The following is a 19,517-nucleotide window of genomic DNA, read 5'->3' on the forward strand; positions in this document are numbered from 1 at the left end:
GTTGTGAGCCACCATGTGGTTGCTGGGAATTGAACTCAGGACCTTTGGAAGAGCAGGCAGTGCTCTTAACCTCTGAGCCATCTCTCCAGCCCTCCAAAAAATTTTTAAATAAAACATAAAAAGTCTTTTTTGTTTTGGTTTGGTTCTTTCTTGTTGCTGTTTTTTAAGATAGAATTTCATTGTAGAGCCCTGACTGCCCTGGAACTAGCTCTGTAGACCAGGACGGCCTTAAATTCACAGATATCTGTCAGCCTCTGCCTCCTAAGTGCTGCAATTAAAGGCCTAAGCTACCACCACCTGTCATAAGAATGAATCTCTAAAATGATAATATTTGGGGCCAGTAAGATGATTCAGTGGGTAAAGGCACTTGCCACCAAGCCTGTAGACCTGAGTTTGAGTCCCAAAATCCACATGGGAGAAAAGAATTGATTCCCCCCCGAAAGCTGCCCTCTGACCGCCACACTACATGTGTGCATCTGCTCCACTCACGCACAAAATATAGAAAAATAATTTTTAAATATTTGGTGGAAAAATGAAAATATGTATTTTCTTTCCATATTATATTGTAGGACAGCCCCTATGTAGAAACATCAGTTTATATCATCAGAACACTAGGGAAAACATGAACAGCTTTTTTTGGAATTATTTCTTTTAAAGATTTCTTTATTTTACATAATGAGCACTGAATCTGCATGGAAGACTTCATGCCAGAAGAGGGCATCAGATCCCACTACAGATGGTTGCGAGCCACCATGTGGGTGCTGGGAATTGAATTCAGGTCCTCTGGAAGAGCAGCCAGTGCTCTTAACCTCTGAGCCACCTCTTCAGTCTGTGGGAATTTTAAAATAAGCAGATTTTTGTTTCAAAGTATCTGCTTATCAAAAATTCTATGTGGCTGTGTACTTGTTTGTGATGGGGGGGCGACAGTGCGTGTGTGGTGGTGTGCGTGTGTGGTGTGTATTAAAGAACTTCCATTCTTTTGGGTCACCTCAAATTCTTCCCACCATTGTGGCCTCTGCACATGAAATTTACTCTCTGGAAAGAGCTTCCTCTTACCTACAGCCTCTCCTCGGCCTCTTTTTTTTTTTTTTTTGATTTTCCGAGACAGGGTTTCTCCGTAGCTTTTGGCTCCTGTCCTGGAACTAGCTCTTGTAGACCAGGCTGGCCTCGAACTCCCAGAGATCCGCCTGCCTCTGCCTCCCGAGTGCTGGGATTAAAGGCGTGCGCCACCACCGCCCGGCTCTCCTCGGCCTCTTAACTGTGACTAACGTATTTGCATTTATTATTTAGACTGCATTCCTCAAAGAGGTATTCCTTTACTTCCGCCTGGATTATTTGTATTTTGTTCTCTTTGCAACAACCATAATTGTAACTTAGAACTGAGAAAAAGACTAGGCGTCCCCCTATTAAGTTTCAAACCTCATGAAAACACAGTCCTTTAAAGTACATGCCACAGTGACTGCACATTTAATGAACATGACCATAAAATCTGTATTTACAGAAAGAACAAGAGCAACGTGACGATTCAACAAGGAAAAGCAGCACAGACCACCCCAGACACTACTGCTGTTTATGATGGGATATGCTCACTTCTACTCCCCACCACGCATCCCAGGTTACAAGCCACAAAAGCACACCTGAGCCAAGCATGTATTCCTCAAAGACACTATCAACCAAAGCAAAGAAAAATGACAGATGAGTGGCATAAGGTATGGAGGCTCACCCCTGTAGTCTCAGCAGAGAAGCTGAGACAGGAGGATCACTGTCAAATTGAAGTGATTAGAAGTCAAATTAAACTACATGGTGAGTTCCAGAACAGTCTTTGCTACAGAATGAGACTCTTGTCATAGCTAAGGCAGCTGGATATAGGAACAAGCACTGTGACAAAGAACGCTCAGCTGAGGCGTCGCCCTGTAACAGTGAGCTCCCAGGACTAGCACAAACTGCAGCCATTAATGACTATCAATCCCAAAACCCAGAAATGTAAGTTTTATGAGAAATTACCTCCTTCTTTTTCATTAACTTCTTGGTTTTGGTAGGAGGAGGGATGGGGGACAGGGTACCACTCTACAGCCCTGGCTGAGCTAGCATTCTCCTGGTAGACCAGGCTCTTTAATACACACAGATTTACCTGTTCCCACCCAGTGGCACTGGAGTTAAAGTTGTACAAGACCACACCAGGATCCCATTCTTAAATCAAACCCCTTCAAATCTATTTAACCATTATGAGTCTAATAAAACTTATGCACCAGTCAAGACGAACCCACTAGCTGGCAGACTGTCTCCAAACACCCATTTCCACTGGAGGGGAAACGCAAGTGCAAATACCATAGAAAACACACCAGAAAAAACTCCTTGTTTTCAGAGACAGCAACAGCTGAAACCATGACAAGCTAACATGCCTGTCTCTCAGCTTTTCCCTCAGCCTAACCCTCAAGTCATCTAAAGTTGCTTGTGTTCTTTGACCTTAGAAGAACTGGGACAGAGCCTGAGAAACACTGAACAGTAAGAAAAAGAAGAACTGGAGTCAAAAGGACCGGCGCTCCCCTTAACACAGTCAAGCAAGTCGTTTAACTCTCTGCCCATCAGTTTTCCCAGGAATGGAGATACTGTCTTTACTGCACAGTTGCTCAAGGAGACAATTACTGAGATTATGTCAGAAATCGGTATCGGACCTAACGCAGAGGACACCATCATGATATTCGTAAGACAACAGAAACTGAATACTCTTTAGGGTATGCGTTACAATTTGAATATTGTACTTACACAAAGTATTACCTCCCAAAGGAGATCCCAGATCTCAATTCTAAGACACAATCCTATGTGATCCCCAAATGGCAATCCCTAATTCACTGAAACAAGATGAATCTCTTTATCTTTGGAAAGAGTCTGCAGGTACAGATAAGAGTTGACTGGACAATAAACTGTAATCAATGCCTTCACACAGTGGTATACCTGCTTGTCCTGTCTGGCTGAGGCAACTGTTCTATGACCTGACTGATGGAACCGCATGTGCCCGAGTGAGAAGAATCCACAGGGTCTGAAAAAAGAAAGAAAGAAAGTAATTGGATAGTGTAGCACGATTAATAAAAACCCAGAGATAAAAACTGGAGTTCAACCTGAAAGTCAGAAAAGCAAAACAGCAGGCCACGGGCTCTTACCTCTACCTCAGTTTGAAACGGCGATCCTGCCTCCAGGAATCTCAGGATGAGACTGTGTGTGAGCTGTCCCCTCCCATCCTATCCTCCTCTCTAGGGCTGGGATTAAAGGCGTGCACCACTACTGCCTGGTTTCTATGGCAAACTAGTGTGGCTACTGGGATCAAAGGTGTATGTCACCACTGCTTGGTCTGTAAGGCTGGTCAGTGTAGCTGTTTAACTCTCTGAACTTCAGGCAAGCTTTATTTATTAAAATACAAATGAAATATCACTACAGGATAGTACACAAAAGACATCTGCCACCAAACTTTAAATCAGGAATTTAGGCAACACCAATCTAATCTGGCACATCAAGACATTAGGAGTTGCTGAAGGCTTACTGTACACTAGGTAACACACGAGGCTCCCTGACACACATCATGCCAACCAACTGTATGTTTAAATCATTCTGCTCCAACCTTAAACACTGCAGAAGAGATCTGAGTTTCAAACTGCTCACCTGAAGCTGTGTTTTCTTTCAGATGTTCATTGAACGAGCTATGACTGTCTCCCTGCTCTTCGGCAGCTGGTTCTTCTGGATTCGACACAATATCCTAGAGAATACACACATGTAAGATCCTCACAGAATACGAAATAGTGCAAAATGGACAAAATGTGTGTGTGCGAACATGCTGGTTTTATTTTTTTCCCACCAAACCTTACTTAAAAGATAGTGATCTCCGGAAACGCGAGGATTTGGGGTTAGTTTGGATTAGGAGGTGAAAAATAAGAACTCAACTTCGGGTCAATCATTCAAATACAGCATCACTCACCAACACGGGGTTCTCTTTGTGTATTTGCAGATTGGGGAGGTGTCGAGACAGCATACTAAAGTGAGAGTCCGCATTGTCTTCCAGAACCTGGCTCTCAGGCTGAGAATCTTCAATTATCAGGCAAGGAGTATCTTGCTGAGAGAAATCTGAATCCAACTGACTTCCAGTAGGGTCCATCTGCTCCCCTGGAGTGGAATAACAAAAGATCAGTACTGGAGAGTAACCCTACAAGCCTTCCTCACACCATCTAAGACTAAATAATAGGGCGGAAGTGGAGAGCTAGGAAGGGGCCAGTCTAGGGCTCCTCTAAGTAGCACGCATTTGCAATCGCTCCAAGTACTTTCCCAGCTACCTCCTCACCCCACGGTTCTCCATTATTTACGACGACTCTCTGAATCCTTCGGTCCCTCCCTCCTTCCCTCCCTCCTTTCTCTTCACCTTCCCGCAGATACCCTACCCTCCTTCCTCACCTCTTCTCCCCGCCCCTTTCCATCCCCCCACAACTCCCCCCGCGTCTTGCCTCCTCTGAGCCCCAGGAAGACCTCTTCGCAACCTCGGCTAGGCGGGAAGCCCGCAGCCCTGACAAGGCCTCAGGATCACCGCGGCGACCGCCTCCCCACCCCCTCCCCGGGTCCTCCAACCCCGTCCCCGTCACGGCCGCCATGCTTGCCACCCCGCCCCCTCCGGGCATGCAGCCCTTCAAGCCTGCCACTTGGACCTCCGCGGCCAGTTCGCCCCGCTTTGCTCGCAGCAGTACCTGGCATCCCGGCGGGAGGTCCCTCGCGCTGGATCTAGAGGTCTCTGCACGCTTCCCAGGCCCCTCCAGATCTGTCCCCAGGTCGCCACTGTCGCCACCGCCGCCACCGGCCGCGAGCTCCCCCTTTTCCCGGCACGTCACTCAGTATCGGATCTCCCATTCGCTGCTACGGCCCGCCACTCAAGAAAGCCTGTAGACGATAGGTGATTGGGGACGGAATGCCCGCCCCCCGCGTAAGAAAAGGAACACGGCGGTGCGTTTCCATGGCAGCATGGACGTCGCAGGCCCTCCCCCTAATACAGCCAGAATGACAGTACCCTTGAAGAACCAAAGGGACATTGAGAGAGCATGAAACAGATAACCCTGCCTGCAGGACAGGGGTACTCACGACTCACATTTGAGAGTATTAACCCCTTTGCTGACTTCCATGGAAAAGGACAGCCTCCGGGCTTTTCAAAGAAAGGGCAAAGAGAAGGAGGATTGAGCATAGCTAGTACTCCAGAGATGATGAAATAGAAGAGACAAGACTCCATGGGGTTTGCCGGTGTCAATCAAAATCCCCTCCGTAGACCTCTGCCTGGATTCAAAGGGCCTCAGTTTTCCCACTCTATGTCTCTGCCAGTTTGGGTTTTGTTATTTTACATTGTCCGAAGGCCCCAGTAACTCTTCATGTTCCCATTCCCTTTCAAGCTTCCTATTTGAGTCTCCCTGCCCTTTCTTTTACGGGATTACTGCAGCCTCCGACACTTGTGCCTCTCGTTGAAAGAGCTGAGCATTGTGATTCTCAAACTAGTGGCAAAGAGAACAGCTGTAGCCCATGCTAACTCAGTGACCTAAAAGATCCAGGCCCAGGGATTTAATTATCCTAATTATGGTGTCAGGGTCGTATAAAGGGTGTGGCAGCTGTGACAACTATTAATGAACTGAGCCCAAGAGACATACGTGTTTCGTTGTCATTTTAATTTTTAACTGCCGTTTGGATCTGAGCTAGAATTCTAACCAAGCAGCTGGCAGTAGGAGAAGCATCAAGCACAAAGCCAAGTATATACATAGTAGGCATTAAACAGGAGGTAGTTTCTCTACTCCAGACTCAGAATTATTTAGGCACAGCCCATACATGAGTCTCAACTTCTATAAATGCCCAGCTCAGCTCTTGAAATAAGCTACGCTTAGAGACGCACTTCCTACCAGCCAATCCTCTCTCTGTCGTTATAAATAACAGTGTTCATATTTTCATAACCCAAAAACAAAGCATGTTGTCTTCATATACAAGCTTGTGGGAACAAAAGGATTGGCTTAAATGAAGTTGTTCTGAAAAAAAAAATCTAGAACCTATTATTGTTCTAGCTAGAATTCCTGCCCTAGAATGTTTTACAACAAGAGCAAAAATGACCCAAATTGCAGACACATCTCACTTCTTAATCCTAAAACCATTCATAACTGACTACTGTTGTGTTTCTCTGCTTCTGATGACACTGAATACTAGAGACCAAATCAATGCAATAAAAAAAAAAGTATACTTATCCACTGGGTTGGAGAAATGGCTCAGTGATCAAGAACACTCACTGCTCTTTCGAATGTCCTAAGTTCAATTCCCAGCACCCGCATGGCAGTTTACAATCATCTGATGCCTTCTTCTGGTGTGCAGATATACATGCAGACAAAGTACCAATATACATAAAATACATGAATAAATAAAAATTTAAAAATGATTTTTTTTAAAAAAAAAAAATCTACATGAAGTCAACATCAACTATGCCAGAGCACTAAGAAAATCCATCTGCTCAGCTTGAGAGGAAAGAAACCGACTAGGTCCAGGAATAGGGAAACTGATGTTGATTCCCACAGAGCACTCCCCAGTGGCTCACAACTCTAGGTCCAGGGAACCCCACGCCCTCTTCTGGCCTCTATGGACACAGTGTACATACATGGAAGCAAAGGTCCTCATAGATAAAAATAGGTCTAACAAAATTCAACTCATAGAACTAAGAAGAGCACATTAAAATTCAATGTTTAATTAATTAAGATTAAGTAAATGAATCCGAGCCATTCCTACTAGTAAATAAATTAGGAGGTTTAAAAAAAAAATAAAAACACTGGGAAGAAAAACTGTGAATTCCTTGTTAAGCAGTGTGGCAATTAAATTAATCACTAAGTTAACCCAGAAGGTCAGAACATACAGGCAGAATGGTTACCCAGTGGGGCTATAACTCATTATACCTAGGTGAGCCCGAGCGTTGATGGCCCCCTGTGAAGAAGCAGCAGCACCTCAATTTGCAGGTACTTAGGCCACCTCACACATGGAAAGCTGAGCTCTCTCCAAAGCCTTCCCTGAGAAGAAAATTTCACAAGGCTGTGTTAACTTGCGTTAACGTTTCAGATGCCTCATTGCCAGGAAACATTTCTTCTAATTAGCTCAACTAAGTCCTGTCTTCTGAAGTTAAAGCCATTTCCTCTCAGGTTGCCTTGAAAAACCTTTAGGCTGCTGGTGGTGGTATATGCCTTTAATTCCAGCACTGGGAAGGCAAGAAGCAGGTAGATTCTCTGTGAGTTCAAGGCTACAAATGAAAGAGAGAGAGGGAAAGGGAGAGGGAGAGGGAGAGGGAAAAGGAAAGAGAGAGAAACAAAGAAAGGAAGGGGAGGAAGGGGGGCTGGAGAGATGGCTCAGAGGTTAAGAGCACTGCCTGCTCTACGAAAGGTCCTGAGTTCAATTCCCAGAAACCACATGGTGGCTCACAACCATCTGTAATGGGGTCTGGTGCCCTCTTCTAGCCTGCAGACATACACACGGACAGAATATTGTATACATAATAAATAAATAAATAAATAAATAAATAAATAAATAAATATTATAAAAAAATATTTGGAAGGAAGGAAAGAAGGAAGGAAGGAATGGAAAAGTCTACAGAGCCTCTCATCAAGTTGGGATCATCCCATTGAGTTCAATTTCTTAATACATTTCAGCCAATCAAGCAGCAAAAATAAAGTGGCCTGACTCAGTTTGTCAAGTCTTTTTCTCATGTCTCCTCACAGACTTCTCACCGACCAGCCTTTAAATGTGCTTTATGATTGCCAATGGAGAAGATAGCTTTGGCACGCAGTGTCAGAGAAGGCCATTGAGGACTGAAAGGACTTAATTTAACAACAGGGACACAATCGGACACTCCCTTTATGCTACAAGAGTAAAGTATTCCAAGCTGACTGATTCTAACCCTTAGGCTGCCTTCTGTTGTGTTTGAGCCTATAAAATCATGGCCAGTCACCTCCGAATGTGATGGAGGAAGGTCATTGGTTAAATAAAAAGAAACTCCTTAGCCCTCATTGGTTAGAAGATAGGTGGGAGGAGTAAACAGAACAGAACGCTGGGAGGAAGAGGAAGTGAGCTCAGACTCCACAGCTCTCCTCTCGGGAGCAGACAACGCCTCAGAGAGACGCCATGCTCCCAGCTCCCAGGCAGACGCACGTGATCCGACCCAGGATGGACATAGGCTAGAATCTTCCCAGTAAGACCGGTGCTACAGTTTATTAGAAATGGGTTGATCGGGATATCAGAATTAGCCAGTAAGGGCTAGAGCTAAAGGGCCAAGCAGTGCTTAAAAGAATACAGTTTCCGTGTAATTATTTTGAGTAAAGCTAGCCGTGGGGGCGGCCGGGTGCCGGGGACGCAGCCCCGCCGCTCTTATTACTACACGAATGTTATACTTAATAGCATGGATTATTATATTTTTGCCATGTAGCAGGTCCTGGGATGCTTAACATAATCTTACCTAATAGCAACATACTCTTTGAGAGTATAGATGAACAGAGCAAGCCTTAAAGAGATGGGGAAAAAAAGATGGTACAAGATCTCTAAGTTAATAAGAGCTACCATTTGAAGCCATTCGGTGCAGTTACAAGGGTTAACAGTGACAAGCTTCTGAACGGTTTACACAGTCTTTGTTTTGTTTCAGAACATATTTTAGGTATCCCCAATACTTTGGAGACTCATAATTAACTAAAGTGAAGAAAGCAGAAGAAACCAAGACATTTTTAACACTGCATCTCAGGGAAAAGTTAAGACAACAAAAAGGTGATGGACAATAAGAGCAAGATATGAGAGCAAACCAAACTGAGGTCATTTATGATCTTGGCTAATCTATCTCTAGGACAATTTCCTACCAATACCTGAGACACCTGCAACAGAACAATCCTAGACAGCAAGCCTTATCCCTACTAAATTCCTCTGTCAATCTTTTCTTTAAATTATTTATTTATTTTTACTTCATGTACATAGGTGTTTTGCCTGCAGGTATATCTGTATGAGAGCATCGGAATCCCTGGAATAGGAGTTACAGACAGTTGTGAGTTGCCATGTGGGTGCTGGGAATTGAACCTGGGTATTCTGGAAGAGCAGCCAGTACTACCGAGTCATCTCTCTAGCACAATCTCTGTCAATCTTTTTAATTAAAGAATTATTGGCCAAGTGTAGTGGCATACACCTTTAACCCTAGCACTTGGAAAGCAGAGGCAAGAAGATCTCCCTGAGTTTGGGACCAGTCTGGTCCACAGAGAGAGTTTCAGGCCAGTCAGGGATATGGAGAATCCTTGTCTTAAAAAAATAAACAAACAAAAAATTAATTTTTAAAATTACAAAATGACTAGAAACAATATAGCAAAATGCTAATGTGTTGATCTAGGCAGAGTGTTCATGGTTACATGCAACATTTTTCTTTATTATCTAGTTTAAGTTTGTTTTTAGATAAGTTGTCAGTAGTTGAAGCCACTGTATCCACTGTCTGATTATTTTTGCTTGTTTCTTTCTTTCTTTCTTTCTTTCTTTTTTTTTTTTTTAGTTTTTCAAGACAGGGTTTCTCTGTAGCTTTGGTTCCTGTCCTGGCACTAGCTCTTGTAGACCAGGCTGGCCTCGAACTCACAGAGATCCGCCTGCCTCTGCCTCCCGAGTGCTGGGATTAAAGGCGTGCGCCACCACTTCATGGCCTAATTATTTTTTGATCATGGGAAATAAAGCCAAGTATGGTGGCTCATACTTTTTATCTCAGATTTGGAGGACAACAGCAGGAGGAGTTCTTAGTTCCAGGCAAGCCTAGGAAGCTACAGAGTAAGACCTTGCACACAAGCCCAAAAAGAGAAACATGAAAATTTATTATTTTAACCATTTTTGGTTTGGTTTGGGATTTTGCTCATTCATTTGGTTGGATTTCTTCTTTCTTTCAAGATAGAATATATCGTACTTTTGTCTAGGCTGGCCTGGGACTCTCTTTGTAAACCAGGTTAACCTCAAAACTGTGGCAATCTTAGGAGTTCTGGGATTAAAGGTCATGGACATTTTAACCTTCTTTAAGTACATAACTTGTTAGCACTGGCACTGAATGGTACAAGCATTGCCTTCATCTGTATATTTTCCATCTTTATAACTGTCCCCATGAAATGCTCACTCCTCCTCCTCCTCTCCTGAAATCCAAGGCAATCAGTAATCCACTCTCTGTCACTAAGAATTTTCCTAACTTATAAGTCTGGTTAGACATCTGTCCTTAGTTTCTCATCTGGTTTCTTTTTTTATATTATTCATTTTTTTATTGATATTTATTGAGCTCTACATTTTTCTCTGCTCCCCCTCCCAGCCTCTCCCCTCTCCCCTTCAATCCTCCCCCAAGGTCCCCATGCTCCCAATTTACTAAGAAGATCTTGTCTTTTTCTACTTCCCATGTAGATTATATCTATGTAAGTCTCTCTTAGTGTCCGCATTGTTGTCTAGGTTCTCTGGGATTATGGTTTGTAGGCTGGCTTTTTTTGCTTTATGTTTAAAAACCACCTATGAGTAAGTACATGTGATAATTGTCTTTCTGGGTCTGGGTTACCTCACTCAAAATAATGTTTGCTAGCTCCATTTTCCTGCAAAATTCAAGCTGTCATTATTTTTTTCTTCTGTGTAGTACTCCATTGTGTAAATTATCACATTTTTCTTATTCATTCTTCGATCGAGGGTCATTTAGGTTGTTTCCAGGTTCTGGCTATGACAAACAATGCTGCTATGAACATAGTTGAGCACATGTCCTTGTGGCACAACTGAGCATCCTTTGGATATATACCCAAAAGTGGTATTGCTGGATCTTGAGGAAGGCATAAGTTGTCATCAGTGTTTTTGATTTTAGCCTGGTCAGACCAGGAGATCAGACATGGTACTGGCATAAGAACAGACAGGAGGACCAATGAAACCGAATAGAAGACCCAGATATCAATCCACAAATCTTTGAACACCTGATATTTGATAAAGAAGCAAAAAATAGGGCTGGAGAGATGGCTCAGCAGTTAAGAGCACTGACTGCTCTTCCAGAGGTCCTGAATTCAATTCCCAGCAACCACGTGGTGGCTCACAATCACCTGTAATGATATCTGGTGCCCTCTTCTGGCCTACAGGCAGGATACTGTATAAATAAATAAATAAATAAATAAATAAATAAATAAAATCTTTAAAAAAAAAGAAGCAAAAAATATCAAATGGAAAAAAGAAAGCATATTTAACAAGTGGTGCTGGCATAACTGGATATCAACATGTAGAAAAATGAAAATAGACCCATATCTATCACCATGCACAAAACTCAAGTCCAAATGGATCAAAGACCTCAAGATAAAGCCAGCCTCACTTAACCTATAGAAGAGAAAGTGGGAAGTACACTTGAATGCATTGGCACAGGGAACCACTTCCTAAATAGAACCCCAGCAGCACAGATACTGAGAGAAACAATTAATAAATGACAGCCTACAGAATGGGAAAAGATCTTCACTAACCCCACATCAGACAGAGGTCTGATCTCCAAAATATACAAAGAACTCAAGAAATTGGACACCAAAAGATCACATAATCCAATAAAAAAAAAATAGAGTACAGACCTAAACAGAGAAATCTCAACAGAGGAATCTAAAATGGATGAAAGACACTTAAGGAAATGTTCAACATCCTTAGTCATCAGAGAAATGCAAATCAAAACAACTCTGAGATTCCATCTTACACCTAAAGAATGGCCAAGATCAAAAACACTGATGACAACTTATGCTGGAAAGGTTGTGGGGAAAAGGGAATATTTCTGCATTGCTGATGGGAGTGCAAGCTGGTACAACCCCTTTGGATGTCAGTGTGGCGATTTCTCAGAAAATTAGGAAACAATCTTCCTCAAGACCCAGTCATATCACTTTTGGATATATATCCAAAGAATGCTCAATTGTGCCACAAGGACATGTGCTCAACTATGTTCATAGCAGCTTTGTTTGTCATAGCCAGAACCTGGAAACAACCTAAATGACCCTCGATCGAAGAATGAATAAGAAAAATGTGATAATTTACACAATGGAGTACTACATAGAAGAAAGAAATAATGACAGCTTGAATTTTGCAGGAAAATGGAGCTAGCAAACATTATTTTGAGTGAGGTAACCCAGACCCAGAAAGACAATTATCACATGTACTCACTCATAGGTGGTTTTTAAACATAAAGCAAAAAAAGCCAACCTACAAACCACAATCCCAGAGAATTTAGACAACAATGTGGACACTAAGAGAGATTTACATAGATATAGTCTACATGGGAAGTAGAAAGTATAGAAAAACAAGATCTCCTGAGTAAATTGAGAGCATGGGGACCTTGGGGGAGGATTGAAGGGGAGAGGGGAGAGGCTGGGAGGGGAGAGAAAAATGTAGAGCTCAATAAATATCGTGGGGAAAAACATAATTAAAAGAAAAAATCCTATACTGTGTTTATTTCTTAAGTAAATCATGTTATTATTCTGTAAAATTTGCCACATAATTGCCACAAAATAAAATTTTCTGATTAGATCTTTTTTGTTCATTTGAGACAGGGTCTCAATGTATGTATCCCTGGTTGGCCTGGAACTTGCTACTAGGACAAGCTGGCCTTGAACTCACAGAGATCCTCCTGCCCCTGCCCCTGCCCCTGCCCCTGCCCCTGCCCCTGCCTCTACCAAGCCTGGCACTCATTTAACTTTTCTTTTCTTTGACATACCGATCCCTTTGACATATTTTATAACTGACTCACGGTCGTTGTTATCTTATGCCCCTTCCCAGAATGCAAGCTCCGCAAAAACAGGGATCTTTGCGCGTTTCATTTGCTCTTCACTATGGAATGAAGGAATGGGTGCCAAATGTTGTGCTAAGCATGTCTCCATGTAGAATACTATTGTTATAATTTTAAAAATTAGCTAGGAGGTGGTGGCACACACCTTTAATCCCAGCACTTGGGAGGCAGAGTCAGGCTGATCTCTGTGAGTTTGAGTCCAGCCTGGTCTACAAGAGCTAGTTCCAGGACAGGCTCCAAAGCTACAGAGAAACCCTGTCTCGAAAAAACAAAAAGAAAAAAGAAAAGAAAAATTAGTTATTTTTTATGTGCATGGGGGGGTTTCTGCATGTATGTATATGAACCATGTGTGTGCCTGGCGCCCACATAGGCCAGAAGAAGTCATTGGATCCCCTGGGACCAGAGTTACAGACAGTTATCAGTTACAGGCAGATCTCTGTAAGTTTAAGGCGAGCCTGGTCTATACAGTGAATTTGAGGCCAGTCAGAGTTACATAGTGACAACCTTTAAAAAAATTTTTAGGGCTGGAGAGATGGCTTAGGGGTTGAGAGCACAGGCTGCTCTTCCAGAGGTCCTGAGTTCAATTCCCAGCAACCACACAGTGGCTCACAACCATCTGTAATGAGATTTGGTGCCCTCTTCTGGCCTGCAGGCATACATGCAGACAAAACACTATATACATAATAAAAAATTTTTTCAAAAAAATTTTTAATTAATGTGCATATGTGTGTGTATCTGTGTGAATGTATGCCATATTTGTGTGTGTGTGCTCTCAGAGGTCAGAAGAGAGCATTGGCAATCCTGAAGCTAGAGTTACAGGCAGTTATGGGTTATCCAATGTATTTCCTGGGAACCGAACTTGAGTCTTCTGCCAGAGCATCAAGTGCTCGTAATGGTTGAGTCATCTCTCTAGTCTCTGTTATTATAATTTTAACAACTTATTTATTGATTAATTTTATTTTGGTTTTCCAAGACAGGGTTTCTCTGTAGTTTTGAAGCCTGTCCTGGAACTAGCTCTTATAGACCAGGTTGGCCTCGAACTCACAGAGATTCGTCTTCCTCTGCCTCTTGAGTGCTGGGATTAAAAGCGTGCGCCACCACTGCCTGGCTTAAATGACTAATTTAAAAATTTAAAAATGCTACTAGCAGTGTGCATGTGGGCAGATATATGCCATGCATGCATATAGATGTCATAAATTGGTTCTCTTCTTTGACCATGAGTTCCGGGGATCCAACTCAGGTTGCCAGGCTTACAGCTAGCACTTTAACCACTGAGCCATTTCACCGGGCCTTCTGAGTCTGACTGTATAGATGCGGAAGCTGGCACACAGAGAAGGTGAGCAGCTGGCCCAAGGTCACGCAATTCACAAACAGGGAAATTGCCTTCAGAGGAGCCGTGTTTAAATTACATCTCTGGAGTCCTTTGTGGAATGAGACAAAACCTTATTCCACAAATAAAGGGAGACATAAAGGTAAGCACAACGAGATAAGCCCTTGGATGAGAATAAGGAGAAAGTATTCGAGGAAAAAGGGACCCGCTGAGCGGAGGTGGTGGGATGACTGAGGGACAGGCAAGCGGCAAAGCTGGATGAAAGGTGCCCTAGTGATGGAGGAAGGTCATTGGTTAAATAAAAAGAAACTCCTTGGCCCTCATTGGTTAGAAGATAGGTGGGAGGAGTAAACAGAACAGAACACTGGGAGGAAGAGGAAGTGAGCTCAGACTCCACAGCTCTCCTCTCTGGAGCAGACGCCTCATAGAGACGCCATGCTCCCGGCTCCTGGGCAGACACATGCAATGAAGCTCCGACCCAGAATGGACTAGAATCTTCCCGGTAAGCGCACCTAGGGGCGCTACACAGATGATTAGAAATGGGCTAAATTAATATGTGAGAATTAGCCTAGAAGGGGCTAGGTAGAAATGGGCCAAGCAGTGATTAAAAGAATACAGTGTCTGTGTAATTATTTCGGGACATAAGCTAGCCGAGCAGGCAGCCAGGGTGCTGGGGATGCAGCCCCGCTGCTCATATTACTACGGCGGCAGGGCTGCATCCCCAGCACCCCGGCTGCCCACATGGCTAGCTTATGCTCCGAAATAACAACACACAAACTGTATTCATTTAAACACTGCTTGGCCCTTTAGCTCTAGCCCTTACAGGCTAATTCTCACATCCCAATCAACCCATCTCTAATAATCTGTGAGCACCGGTCTTACCGGGAAAGGTTTAGCATGTCTAACCTGGCGGCTTGCTTTATCGCGTGCGTCTGCCCCGGAGCATGGCATCTCTCTCAGGCGTCTGCTCCCGAGAGGAGAGCTGTGGAGTCTGAGCTCACTTCCTCTTCCTCCCAGCGTTCTGTTCTGTTTACTCCTCCCACCTATCTTCTAACCAATGAGGGCCAAGCAGTTTCTTTTTATTTAACCAATGACCTTCCTCCATCACCCTAGGACAGGCACTGAAGGTGACAGTGCTGCCCACTCCCTGTGGACATGTCGGTAATACGATCTTCCTGATCTGTAAGGACTCCCAGCCTTCATTTTAATTTATCACTCTACTTTGGAAAAAAAGGTGGTGGGGGGAATCACCACTAAAATAGATTATGAAAAGCTAGCACATGTTTGAATAGACATAAGTCTAAGTTTCAAGTTTTCATTAGACTTTCAAGTTTCAGAGTTCATAGTATCTTATTCTGCAGGCAGATAACTCCTTAATAGAGGCAAGGCTCCTAATTGCTTTGGGGAAGGATCTTCAAATAATAACCGATGAGAAAAAGTACTTGTGATTTTGTGATAGCCAAGCATTCCCTGAAAAAACAGAAACACACTTCATGAATATTCCCAGGAGAGAGGGAAATGTGCAGAATTTGACTCACGTAGTCAGGGCCTCCAAACTAAGCTGCACCAGACACACTATTTCCAAAACCACAAAGATAGCCCACAAAGAGTGCCCTGTGGGCGGGCGGCAGTGGCACACACCTTTAATCTCAGCATTCAGGAGGCAGAGGCAGGTGGATCTCTGTGCATTCAGGCCAGCCTGGTCTAAAGAGCTAGTTCCAGGACAGGCTCCAAAGCTACAGAGAAACCCTGTATCAAAAAAAAAAAAAAAAAAAAAAAAAAAAAACAGAAAGAAAGAAAAGAAAAAGAAAAAAGAGTGTCCTGTTTAAGAAACAGCTTTCCTCAGACTGAAGGCATTTTGGCTCAAGCCTGCAATTTTATTTTATTTATTTTTGGTTTTTTGAGACTGGGGTTCTCTGTGTAGCCCTGGCTGCCCTGGAACTCGTTCTGTAGACCAGGCTGGCCTCAAATTCACTGAGCTCTGCCTGCTTCTACTGGGATTAAAGGCTAGCCTGCAATTTTAACTTTAGAAAGGAGGAGAGGCTGAGGGCTCATGAATTCAAGTCTAGACAGGGCTACATGCCAAAACCCTCTCAAAAACAAGACAAAAACAAAACAAAACAAAAACCCCCACAAACAAACCAAAGTTGGTGTGGGGTGGGGAGATGTTGTAGAGGGTAAATTGCTCACCATGCAAGCATGAGGGCCTGAGTTTAGACACCCACAACTCACACAAATCCAGACAGGGTAGAATGTACCTTTAATTCCACAACACCTAGGGAAGGAAGCAACAGGGCAGTCCCCAGGAACTCACAGGCTAGCTAGCCTGGCATATGCAACAGTAGCAAGAACCTCTGTTTCAAACAAGATGGAAGGTAAGAACACACACACACACACACACACACACACACACAGACACACACAGAGTTATCCTACCTGGTCAGAAGGCTATTGTGTTAGTGTCTGAGTTTAGAAGGGCTTATACACTGTTGGTGGGAATGTAAATTACCTAGCAACTATGAAAATCAGTATGTAGATCCCCCCACGTAAGACTATATGATCTATACCACTCCAGTAGGGAAAGGGAAATGTCTTCATCTTTTTTTCTTCACAATGCTCTGGAAGAGAAAGAGACTTAGTGTTCTACCCATACCCTTATGTGAGCAAGTCAAAATCAGGAAAATCATTCAGTAAATATTTATTGTGGGTCTACTCTGGTGGCCAGATATAGGAATAAATGCAAAGCTTCTCTTTAGTCCCAGCACTAAGGAGGCAGAGGCAGGCGGATCTCTGTGAGTTTGAGGCCAGCCTGGTCTACAGAGCGAGTTCTGGGACAGCCAGGGCTACACCGAGAGACGCTGTCTTGAAAAAGCAAAACAAACAAACAAACAAAAAATAACAAATAAAGCAACGTTCCTTCTCTCCTCAATCTGTCCGAGATTAACTCGTGCCTTCTCAGGGTCTGAATCCAGGTCTTTACGGGTGAGCCAACTGCTCATGCTAGAAGGTGACCCTGTAACTGCTGGGATGCATTAAGGTCGTGGTATTTTTCCCCCAAAGCCAAGGATAAACCTCTGACTCAGCAATCCTGTAATCCGACACTCTTCTCTCTGTATAAAGAATGCTTTCCAGGCAGAACCAAACCCAGTACAGGGTGGGAATCTGAGCTCCCTTTGAATATTTTGGTTGATAAGACCGTGCCACCTAGCACAGCAGGCTGAAGTTCTGCCTCATTAACTCAATTAAGACAACACGCCACAGACTTGCCTATAGGGAGATCTTAATTTTCTTAATTGAAATCCTTCCCAAACCACTCTAGCTCATGTCAAATTGACATAAAACTACTCAGGACAGGGCTCTTGTCTACCTTGTTTGTTTTTAATTTGTTTATCATTCTAGTGTGTGTGTGTGTGTGTATGTCTACACAGTATGTGCAAGTCTGGAACCCATAGAGGCTAGAAAAGGCCCTGAAGTTACAGATAGTTGTGAGCCACTATGGAGAGGCTTAGAATTGAGCTCTGGTTCTGTGGAAGATTATTCAGTCTCCTGACCCCTGGGCCATCTCTACAGCACCCCCACCCCAGTCTCCTGACCCCCAGGCCATCTCTACAGCACCCTCCCAGTCCCCAAACACCTTTTTAAATTGTTTTGGTTTTTAAGACAGTGTCTCTCACTGAGACATGGAGCTCACTAATTAAGTTAAGCTAGTTGGCCAGCAAAAGCCAAGGATCCTTCAGTCTCTGCCTCTTTAAGTGCTGGGATTACCAGCATATACCACTATGCTGGGCTTTTTATGTGGGTTGTAGAGAGGAAACTGATTCTCACGCTTACACGGCAAACACTTCCTGGACTGAGCTATCTCCCTAGTTCTCCAGTCTTTGCTTTGGGTACAGGCCAGCGCAAGCCTACGGAAGAGTCTATGCTAACATCTTCTTCCTCTTGCACTAGAGGACTTCTCTTTCAGCACCGTTAGAGATGCTTTCTGTGAGGCAATGGACCTTCCATACACATAACTCCAAGGCATTAGTTGTACCTTACATCTGTCATAGGGAACCCTGTAGGATCATCTGCTATGGGCAAAGGGGTCCACAGTTACATAACACTAAAGGGGGCTCCACAGCCACCCAGAACAACCCCGTAAGTACCTCCCACTTACAAACACCACAGGTTTCCAACAATCCTTTGGGTGGATTTTCGATTTGTTCTTTGTTTTTGTTTTGAGATGGAGTGTAACTATGTAGTCTTGACTGGCCTGGAACTCACCATGTAGTCCAAGCTGGCTTTGAATTCAGAGGTCCACCTACTTTACTAGGACTAAAGGGCCTGCACCACCACACACCAATAGACGGGCCTTTGAGTAACATTCTTTTTCTATATGGCTTCTGCCAAAGCAGAAGTTTAAACTTAGACACAAAATAGGTAAAGACCTATTTATTCGTGTTTGTGAGACAGGGTCTATTATGCAGCAGCACAGAGTAGTCTTCCACCTGCTGTGTAACCAGGATGACTTGAACTCCTGATCTCTCTACTTCCAACTCCCAAGCGTTGGGATGCTCATGTGTGGCAGCATTCCCTACTCTTCTTCACTCAGCTGCCTAAGTCTTTTCATATATGTTTTCTCCCACCTTTAATCCCAACACTCAGGAGGCAGAGACGGATCTCTGTGAGTTCGAGGCCAGTCTGGTCTACAAAGCAAGTTCCAGGATAGCCAGAACTGTTACACAGGGAAACTCTGTCTCGAAAAAAAACCAATCAATCAATCAATCAATCAATTCTGGGGCTTAGGGGTTGGAGAGATGACTCAGTGGTTAAGAATGATTGTTGCTCTTGCAGGGGATCAGAGTTTGTTCTCAGCATCCACACTGGGCCGCTCACAATCACTTTTTTTTTTTTTTTTTTTTTTTGGTTTTTCGAGACAGGGTTTCTCTGTGGCTTTGGAGCCACAACTAGCTCTTGTAAACCAGGATGGTCTTGAACTCACAGAGATTCGCCTGCCTCTGCCTCCCGAGTGCTGGGATTAAAGGCGTGCGCCACCACCGCCCGGCTCACAATCACTTTTGATACCAGGATTTTTTAGTTTTTTTTGGGGGGGCCTACAAGGGTACCCAAACCCATGTGTTCAGACATACACACACACACACACACACACACACACACACACACAAAAATCTTCCAAGGCATGTTTGGGTACACCTTTAATCCCAGCACTCAGGTAAATCTCCAAGTTTGAGGCAGCCTAGTCTACATAGTGGGTTCATTTAAGCCAGGGCTGTATAGGGAGACCATTTAAAAAAAAAATCTGGAGTACACACATGCACACACTCTGGCTTTCTTTACAGAGCACATTGTACAACTGTTAGATGTATAATT

General features: G+C 43.7%; 1 protein-coding gene across 5 annotated transcripts in view; it reads right to left on the reverse strand.

Moving 5' to 3' along the window:
* Positions 1-19,517, reverse strand: part of Tp53bp1 (tumor protein p53 binding protein 1) — an 87,000-nt gene that overhangs the window by 64,517 nt on the left and 2,966 nt on the right. For all 5 annotated transcript variants that reach the window (XM_041678966.1, XM_041678968.1, XM_041678967.1 and 2 more), the window contains exons 2-5: positions 4,728-4,917; positions 3,971-4,155; positions 3,658-3,751; positions 2,956-3,040 (exon numbers count right to left, since the gene is read on the reverse strand). In XM_041678966.1, coding sequence (XP_041534900.1) covers positions 2,956-3,040; positions 3,658-3,751; positions 3,971-4,155; positions 4,728-4,734 — 371 coding nt within the window. In that variant the 5' untranslated portion in view covers positions 4,735-4,917. The remainder of the gene's footprint in view (positions 1-2,955; positions 3,041-3,657; positions 3,752-3,970; positions 4,156-4,727; positions 4,918-19,517) is intronic.

Source organism: Microtus oregoni, unplaced genomic scaffold (genome assembly GCF_018167655.1).
Source record: "Microtus oregoni isolate MIOR12 unplaced genomic scaffold, Mior012 000031F_ref0000149, whole genome shotgun sequence".
In the NCBI taxonomy this organism is placed as follows: Eukaryota; Metazoa; Chordata; class Mammalia; order Rodentia; family Cricetidae; genus Microtus; species Microtus oregoni.